General features: G+C 44.3%; 1 protein-coding gene across 4 annotated transcripts in view; it reads left to right on the forward strand.

The window, feature by feature from the left end:
- Positions 1 to 10,000, forward strand: part of LOC147008854 (ERC protein 2-like) — a 498,963-nt gene that overhangs the window by 323,311 nt on the left and 165,652 nt on the right. For 3 of the 4 annotated variants that reach the window (XM_085864636.1, XM_085864633.1, XM_085864635.1), the window contains exons 19-20: positions 5,133 to 5,267; positions 6,516 to 6,582. In XM_085864636.1, coding sequence (XP_085720762.1) covers positions 5,133 to 5,267; positions 6,516 to 6,542 — 162 coding nt within the window. In that variant the 3' untranslated portion in view covers positions 6,543 to 6,582. Of the gene's footprint in view, positions 1 to 5,132; positions 5,268 to 6,515; positions 6,583 to 7,441; positions 9,530 to 10,000 lie in introns of those variants that run through there. The other variant, XM_085864634.1, reaches the window with a different exon arrangement.

Consider the following 10,000-nt stretch of genomic DNA (forward strand, 5'->3'; position numbering starts at 1 on the left):
GTTAGAAAGAACTAGATATGTATTATATATTTGTATATACAGGGTGCCCCACAGAAAACCAGGAAATTTGGTACAGTTTATTTAAAACAAAACAAAAGAAAACTTAGATGTAGTGTAAAACAAAGATACACTTTATATTCAAACAAAACAAAAGCAAACTTAGATGTAGTGTAAAACAAAGATACGCTTTATTATATGTTAGTTTATTGATATGGTAAAATACGGCAAAATATATCTCAAAATCTCAAATTTCCTGGTTTTCTGTGGGGCACCCTGTATATTGTTGCGGGCCGGGGACCGGTGGTGAGAACAACCACTAGGTGGGGGAGGTTACGACGTCTCCCACCAGACTTCCCGGAATTGTAGGCCGTCGCTCCGGATAATTCCGTGAGCCGGCGGGTTGCTGAACCGACCGTGGAACGCCAATATCTCAACCACGTGGCGTAGGGTCTTTTTGTCTGGAACCAATTTACCTAATTAACCACGCGGTGTCGTCTACCGGGGAACCACGCCCTCGGCACGTTTTGCTCGCATCAGGTCACTCTTCTGACTGCGGTAGAGTTCCAACTACCGACTACCAACTCCGGTTCGGGTGCAGTCGAGCGGAACTGCCAAAGCCGTGCCGGCTAGGATGAACGGATTATCGGGTTTAAAAATCCGGCTAAACACAAATCCGAACCATGCTGGACCAATGAAAGAAAGGACGGAAACGAACTGGGAACATCTATATATTAATACTGAAGGACCAATTGTGTGCTCCTCCTCGCGGTCGCGTTACATTTTTCTCGGTACTGTGACCTGGACTGAAAGAGACTTCGTACCTGTAAGAGTGCGTCGCACATCGTGGCAATAGTCAAACTTCAACTCTGAAGCAGAATAAACACTTTTCGTTTTACATTCGTTTACATGGCGACGTGTGACGTCACCGCTGAGAGGCGTCAGGACGTCATGACATCATTGGTCATTCGTTGACGTCATTACGTTTGTCAACAGACTGTCACCGCTGAGAGGTGTAATTCCACTCCTCGAAAATAGCGTTAATTAGGTAAGGCCATGGAGTACATCGACTGGGATCTGGCTCTTACAAGAGCCGCCACTGGTTGTCATATTGGGCTTATGGAATGGAATCCGTCTGTGACGGGGTTTCAGCTAGTTACTATTAATGGTTTATTTACAATAAGAAGGACACAGAGCAAGCTTATCGCGGATATACAAAGCAAGATTTTCAATGATGGAATAAACACTTAAACAGTTCTACTTAGAGACGGTGCCACACACAGACACACACACAGACGAAAATAAAACCCAGGTGTTTTATTGGACCCTCACAGCCAGGGATAGAGACAAGTGGGGAGTCGCAGTTCACTTGGGTACCTGCATTTTGGAGGGAGGGGTGCTCCGCGGTGCGGCACCAGCCAATAGTCGTGCAGTTCGGCCCATGGTCACACGAGTGGTGCTCGTGCCCACGGAGGAACTCGAGTCGAGTATTCGGAGTCCCAGGGCAGGAATCAGAGTCGCGGACAAGACCCAGCAAAACTCCCACTTCATTGGGATCAAAAATTTTCATCACAATTGTATTGAGAAATTTATAAATCCTCCCACCCATCTTAGAATAGATAAAAGTGGGGTTGGTGGGGTGGAAACTGGAAATCACAATTCGATTGAGATGTTATCAAACCAGCGAATGTTTCTGCCAAACCTGTGATGAGTTTACTTCCGGATCAGGAGCGGCTTCGTGCGAATCGAAAGTCAAAATCATAATTGTAATGAGGTATCTATGAAACCTCGCACCCACCTTCGGACATCTGCTGGGACCTCAAAACTTTCCACAGGAGGTTTGACGGGGCGAGCCCCAAAACTGAGGGACTTGTTCAGGGGATGGACGCACAGACAGACAGACAGACAGACAGACAGATGGATGGATGGGCAGACACTCCTGCTTTATAATACAGCAGTGTGACCACGCCTTGGCTTTTTTCACAAGATCTTGGCTATTTGTTGTTCACCTTGGCATCTTGGTTTTCTATTATCATCGCTTTTCCAAAACCTTATGAATTCTTGGCTTTTTTCATTGGCTCACCTTGGCATTTATGAAAATGAGGAGTGGTCACACTGTAATACAGGTATATGTATATGTGCATGTACATGTTCAAGTTTATGTATATGTTCTCTACATTATATGTATAATTGGGGAATGCGCCTCCTGTTTCGCTTACAAATAAAGTACTTGAGTAGAGACATGTTAGTTTTAACGTATGAAGATGGTTTCCCCCCACCAACGTGGAATGTCGTCGCTAGTGTTCTCACACAAACCCCCTCAAAGTAATTTTTCCCAACGTGTTGCCGGCCCGGTGTTCTGCAATTGATGCTGGCACGCGCTGAAGTTCACCATCACCATACGCCTCTGCCAAGGACCATTGCTCGCAGAGAGGGCCCGTGCCTCCCCTGACAATTTAATTAGATTGCTCTTCCGCTGTGCCTGCCGGGGCAGCCCGAGAAGTATCTGCACTATGTACAGGCCCTGTACTCACAACAGCTGAGTTATGCCAAGTTGTGAGTTATACCGCGCTTCGTGGACCCTGTTCGTACAGATTCCTCAGACAAATTTGATTGTTTGATTCCCGCACTGAGGCCTTGTGTTTTATGTACCATCAGAAATCGTGATCATGGGGGTAAGAAGGCAAACATAAGCAATCCTTCATTTCTTAGAATGGCGAAACTTTCAGATAATCATTCCAAGATATGCTTTTCGCTACTCTGTTTTCAAATGCAACGTTTTTCTTATTACATGCTGATGCCGCGGCACATCAAAATTTTTTTGGGATTCGCTCACTTTTAACAAAACATTACTGTACATACGAGGAGTTTTCTTAACGATGGTATCCAAGGTCCCCCACTGGTGAGTTATTTGGTTGTTTGATTTATTTTTAAGAAGTTCTGCCTCAGATAAAGGACGGCCTTTCTTGCTGAATGTTTCATATGGCCGCATACCCTTGCCTTTGCCGGTAGCCATTACCAATGGGGAGCAGTGCTTAAAGCTCCCTCTTGTAATAAACCCAAAGCCTATACGTGTCTGCGTTCAGGCCCAAGACAAGTAATTGGCCTTGGAGCCGCGCTCCTGTCACAGCCGATTTACCTGAGCGCCGGTGAGGGCACGCTCTATTCACCGTTGCCTGTAAATGTGCTCATATTCCCTTTGCTTTTGTGTTTTTTGGTACACGCCGCAGTGATTGTGGGATCTTTTTTTTATTGAATTTTCAATCTACCTTTTGCCTCATTCTGAAACTGGTTCACCATTATCGGTTCATAATCCTCGGACGTTCTGCACTTCTTTGAGCGTCCTGGAGTGCGTCCGCTGCTGCGGTGTAACTGCTCCTTGAGCTACTCTTTAAAAATATATTTTTCAAATTTTTCTTTGAAAGTATGGGTCTCGGTTGACCTGACAATTCCTTTGACTCTTATTCATATACTTCCTGGTCATCTCGATTTCTTCAGAACAAATGTATCGCACGATGGGTGGCTAATCTCTTACGGTTCCCCAGCATGGCCGATCAAATCTTTCCCTCCCTGCCCTGCCGTTTTGATGCCTCTGTTCAGTCCAGGCACGCTGCCAAGAATTAGGCGCCATGCTGCTACCTTGATTACGGTGTAAGATGAATTTGACACACGTCGGCCCCGGATGGCGTGTTGGAGAACACGCAGGGCTTTAAAGCCCGGGCCTCTTTCTTGAGGATAAAACCCCGCAGCAGGAAGCAACGAGCCGGTGTGCATTGTAAGAAGTGACACTGACGTCACTCGTTATTGGAAGCAAAAAGTAATAGAATGTAAGACATGTAAGTGTTAGATCTTCTGAAGGTTTTGAATATTTAGGCTTCACTGTTTTATGTTTCTTTATTTGGCCCACTTTGAGAATACCTGTTGCCTTACGGCTCTTTCCCCATTTACATTGTTTGGCCGCGTGAGTTTCTTTTGTTGTGCCATTTTAGACCGACTTCCTCTTCCACTCAGTTCTGTGGCTTAAAGGTCAGCTTGTGGTTTTGGAGACAATGTCTACGTCTGGCCTGCTCAACCGCGTGGGTCAGACATCAGGCCGTTTGCAAAATACGGCCCTCGGGAAACTTGTCTCGGACCATTTTCTGGGCCTCTGCCTGAACAGAGAGTCACTGTTCCATTAAAGTCGTTGCTCCCATGAGGTCGGACACCCCCCAGTGAAACAATTAAGTTTGAGGGTTAACGTTACCTGAGTTGAGCAAATTTTCGTCTCTCTCTGTCGCATCTGCGAGTCACAAAAATGGAGGGGCTGTTGCTTCGTGGACCGGACATTGTCACTGCACTTTGGCAAAAAAACTAGAATAAGTAAATAACGTCTTCACCGACAAAAGGCTTACGAGTGGCCTTGCTGTTGATAATGATTCAGCCTCCTGGCTTTTGCTTCTTTTTTTTTGTTTTTGCAAAATATAGTAGCGCTTTTCTTGTATGTTGCCCTTCTTGTGGTCACTGTGTCAGTTAAAAGTCTCGCCCTTCTCTCTCCCACTGTTCTGCTCTGTTTTAGCTCCCCATACGCCACAGAAGGCAAGTTCTTTCTGAGCTCAGGCCTAATGAGAAAAACCAGCATTAGCCCTAGCGATCTACAGCTTAATGATGTTTTTCCAGCTGAGTTCTCTGCCAAGGAGAACGGTGTACCCTCATCAGCCTGCCTGCCATTCCCACCATGTTTCTTGGGCCACATTTTTTTTTTTGTAGAATGGCTGGTGGCCCTGGCAGGGTGTGATATGCATGAACCCTGACAACACTTCCATATCAGAGAATGTTTCACACATGGAAAGAACCACAACGATGCGTGAACATTGTAGTTCAGTTGGTGAGCCACAGAGGTTGCAATTAGCAAGATTCCCAGCCAAGTGTTTCAAACTTTACTTGAATGTTCAGCATGCTCGTTGTGGTATGGGAAGGTTGTTCCGGATTCGTATGTCTGTCTGTGATTCTTTAATAGCGATTGATATGTTTGAGGTGAGGCTAGTTTGATTCTTTGATTGACCGAGTTGTTCAGACGTTATGAATCAAATGAGTAGCTGGAAATGTGAGCCGAATCACAAAAACTAACATTCCTGGTGCACAATTCCTGTTCTCAGGCTCAGAACCGCCTCAAGTTCATGGCCAATTCTTACGACGATGACCGACAGCAACACCATCACCATCCGCATTACCACCGCCATCACACGGTACCGAGGGTTCAACATGGCAATCAGCGGCCCTCTCCAGAGCAGGTTCGTGTTCCAGGTGTATCCATCGCAGTTTCACTGGACACATAGTAAGGGAGCATTTATTTATTTCCTTTCCACACCCCTTCCCCAATCTGCTCCTCCCACACACCTACTTTCCCTTCTCTCGATCGTTATCCTCCCTTCTCTTCCATTTTTAGATCCTCGTGGAGGATCTCTAAGTCTTACTCACGTTGTTGTTCTTCATCTTCTTCTTGTGGACTTTTTTGTTTCACAGCCTACAGTTTTCATCGAAACTTCTTGAAACTTGGCGTATATATGTAAAAATATCCTGCGCAGACAGTAACCATCTCCGATTTTAAAAATTCCTCCGAGAAAAAAAAGTTATGACGTCAAAATATCTCCGCTAATGGAAATCGCCTAAAAAATTATCTCTGAAACTAGGCAAGCTTTTTGAATTCTGTCTGTGGGAATCGAACAGGGCATTAGCAGAGATGAATTACTGCACATTCGATACATCACTATGTTGTCATATCAATTTTTATGACGTCATTCCTATTTTTTGACATTTTTTGTTTCACAACCCAGAGTTTTCATCGGATCTTCGTGAAACTTGCCATGTATATGCAGAAAGCCCACACGCAGGCAGTGACCATCTCCGATTTTGGAAATTCTTCCGAGAAAAAAAAGTTGACATCATAATATCGCCGCTAATGGAAATCCCCTATACCATTATCCCCGAAACTAGGCAAGCTGTTTGAATTTTGCTTGCGGGAATCAAGCCGGGCATTAGCACAGATAATTTATCGAAAACCTGATACATCACAATGACGTCATATTCGTTTTTATGACGTCATCATTAAGAGGACGAGGATCTTAACTCATTTGAGCTTGTTAATTTAATTTTTATTTTTCTCTCAATTTATCCACACACATTTCCCCCTCCCAACCCCAACCATATCCACAGCCCCTCCCCATGCATGCATAATTCAGTGATGGCCCCAAATGCTTTCAATGAAAATAAACTTCCTTGTTCCTCACTGTATTTCTTTTTAATTTACATTTCTCTTTCACCAAATATGTCATTTTCCTCCAAATTGCGTTCCAGCTGTCGCCGTTTATAATACGATCCACATGTTTGGTCCTTGCACAGCCACGGGGTTATGAATGTATGTCTACTGGCATAGTACATTATATGCAGTTGGTTATACTTTGAGTCTATTTAAAACAAAAGACGTGAAGCTGTGCTGGCTCCCAGTGCAGAAATACTTATCTGCACAAAACCTCACGCAGGATGAAGAGGAAGGCATCTGGGCCTGAGCGCAGCTCCTGTCGACAGAATTGCATCTGGCGAAGTTGGGTAAGATTTCTCGAGGCGGTTGTGACTTGAATTTGTCGAGAATTAATGAAGGCAAATGCTTTCTCTTCAAACCACCATACCGGTTTTTAAAAAAATATATATTTTTACAGTCTGATGTAAACCCATTGGATGGGCAAGTAACTCAAGTGAGTGACTTAATGCTTTCGCAGAGGAATGAGACTTTTGAGACTGAGATGTTCTATCAGGGTACACTGAACAGAAGCGACTTTTGCAGTCTTTATGTTTTGTGAAAGGCACCATTGCATAACATCACCTTCATCCAATTCAGGTTCTGGCAGGATAGCATCGAGGTATGCGCACTCGCCTTGGTTCGAATCTTGGCTTGGCTACAAACTGTCACAATGTGACACCCATAAAAATAGGGGCCTCATCTGCCGGCATTAGTTCATAGAGCAGGTTCTGGCAGGATAGCCTCGAGGTATGCGCATTCACCTTGGTTCGAATCTTGGCTTGGCTACAAACTGTCACAATGTGAGACCCATAAAAATAGGGGCCTCATCTGCCAGCATTAGTTCATGGACATACATAATCCCTGGGTGTCCTTTGCAAAGAATAGGTGAGTTAGCGCCGGCACCCTGAATGAATCACAAATCCCTACAATAACCTACAGGAGGCACTGCCTTTGTGGCCATCGCATGGACATTAAACAGACATCCCGTCTGCAAGCATTCGTTGGTGCACGATAAAGATCCCACTGTGTCCTTCGCGTTGAATAGGCGAGCCATCGCCGGCACCCTGAACAAATTACAAATTCCTGCTATAACTAGCAGAGGGCATTGCATTGGCGGCGCAGCCGCAACCTCAGCCATTGATGCTACCCCGCAACCTTGTGCTGCAGACGAACGAAGAAGTGACCACAACCATACTTAATGCGATGATGTGAACCTGCAATCACATGCTGTATATGAAAGAATACAATCCCTGATGTGTTGTATGTTGATACGTTATATCCAGTTCAAGGATGGTGGTGTGTTTCTACAAATTATGTTCGATAATGGACAGCTCTATATTATGAAGTCCTCCTTCAGAATGGAGTATGGTGGGTCTCTTATTCTGTTGCTTATTTTTTTTTATAGATGTTTCCAAGCATTGTTCAAAGTTATTTTAATTTTGCAGGCCTCAGTAGTTAGTTTTTCAGTCTCTGATAGGAAGAGGCACAGTTAGCGCACTTTCATTTGAGCTGTCAATTCCTGGTGTGATGATAAATGGTCGTATCATTGCTCTGAAGGCAGAGCATTGCTTCACAAAGTGTGCCGTCCCTCACATGGGCATTAAGCCTGGTTTTCCTATGCGAAGATTATTTGGTGAACATTCAGGACCCCACAGTGGCTTTTGACGAAGAAGAGGTGATTTCTTGTGAACACCCGTAGCAGATTACAAGTTCCAGCCACCTTAATTCAAACGTCAGGCCTATCTAACTGGTCTGTGAAGGACTTCGACCAAAAATGTTCCCTGGCCTCACCAACAAGAAGGTGTGAATAAATGGACATCCTATCACTTTCACATCCCCATCATTCGTCATTGATCTCTGACTTCTACCTTGTCCTTTTTGGTCTTTGCACCCTCTGCCCTTTCAATGCTCTTCCTCCTCCATCCATGTTTCTGCAGGAAGACACATGGTCTGCCAGTAACCCCCTTCTTGTGAAACTCCTAAATCAAAAATCGTTGCTCACCTCCACTCATTCGTACCTGTTGTTTTTTTCCTCACCTGTGGAACCAACTTCCTCAGTCTCTTTAATCTCATTCTTTCCTCCAGGGTTTCAAAACGGCCTTTCACCACCATCTCAGATCATCCCCCAACCAAAACCATGATATTTTCTATCCCATCAACTCTAACCAAGCTTACCTCTTCCCAAGTTTCCAGTTTTTCCATCCACTTCTGTCATTGAGGGTTTGCAGCTGTATCCATCCTGTTCACACCCTGTATATTCCCCATGTCACTTGTCCCTCAAAGTCTTCCTATATTTTTTCTGTCAACCCTGCTATTGGTGTTTTTGTCCCCGACCTTCTTTCTGCTGTTTATTACCTCTGCCAGGTGAAGGTGAAGGAGGTTATGTTTTCACCCCTCTCTGTCTGTCTGTTTGTTTGTCATTTGTTTGTTCGTTTGTATGCAGGATATCTCAAAACATTACAGACGGATCTGGATAAAATTTTGTGGACATATTGCATGTGCAACAAGGACGAACTGATTAGATTTTAGTGAAGCTCCTGATCCGGATCCGACAACTGGAATTTTTTAAAGTGATTCTTCACCATTGAGAGACGGGGCTAAATTAATAATCCAGCATGATATCTCAAAAAGTTGGAGACTGATTCGGATGAAACTTGGTGGAGAGGTTGGGTGTGTGACAAGGAGGAATCGATTCGATTTTGGTGACCATCTGAATCTGGATCTGGGTACGAGAATTATTTATTTTTTAAAGTGATTCTTCACCATAGAGAGATAACGCCAAAAATGATATATTGCATGATATTTCAAAAATGTATTGAACCCGATATGTTCTCGTGGATCAGGCGTTACGTGGTGGAGGTATGCGCTCCACCAAGTGCCCTTCCAGTTTTGTTCCGTTATGTCCTGATCCGTTCTGCATCAGAGCTCCTCCACTTGCCTCGATACTGTATACAAATCTAGAATGGCACTCAATTGGAGCACATACCTCCAACAGGCTAATCAGTTTATGTTTTGTGTCCCACTAAGCCCTGTGTTGGACTCCTGGTTAGGGTAGTTGGCTTGGGATCATAGGACCCTGAGTTTGAGCCCTGTTGGCTGCTGAATTAACACCAAGTGAGTTCAACTCAGCCCGTCAACCTTCTGAGGTCAGCAAAATGAGTACCAGTGTACTGGAAGAGGGGCACAGCATCAGCAGCACAGACATGCTCCAACAAATGATGGCTACCTGGCAGCCAGCTGCCAAATGCAAGGATAGAAAAGATCCCACTGATCGGCCGGATCTGCATCCAGACCTGAAGCAAAATCGAATCGGCTTGTTCTTGTCACCGAACAAACTCATGTACCAAGTTTTGTCATAACTTGTCGACAACTTTTTGACATCTCATGCTGTAAATCATTTTGATTCCATTTCTTAGCGGTGAAGAATCAGGAAAAAAGAAATTTTAAATTCTCTTCTCCAGATCCTAATTCGGGTCTTCACCAAAATCGAATCAATTCTTCCTTGTCACACACCCAACCTGTCCACCAAGTTTCGGCTGAATCTCTCCACAACTTTTTGAGACATCTTGTTCACAGACAAACAAACAGACAGACAGAGGTAGGTGGACGTAGGTAAAAAGTAATGGTTGTAATTGTAGTAGTAGTTGGGGTTAGAGTAGTTGTTTTTTCTTTCTTTCTTCACAGTCATAACCTTTATGACAGGTTCCATCAATGTAAAACAGTTGT

The sequence above is a fragment of the Eptatretus burgeri genome, chromosome 18 (assembly GCF_056783735.1).
Source record: "Eptatretus burgeri isolate ZD-2024b chromosome 18, Ebu_testis_v1, whole genome shotgun sequence".
Taxonomy (NCBI): domain Eukaryota; kingdom Metazoa; phylum Chordata; class Myxini; order Myxiniformes; family Myxinidae; genus Eptatretus; species Eptatretus burgeri.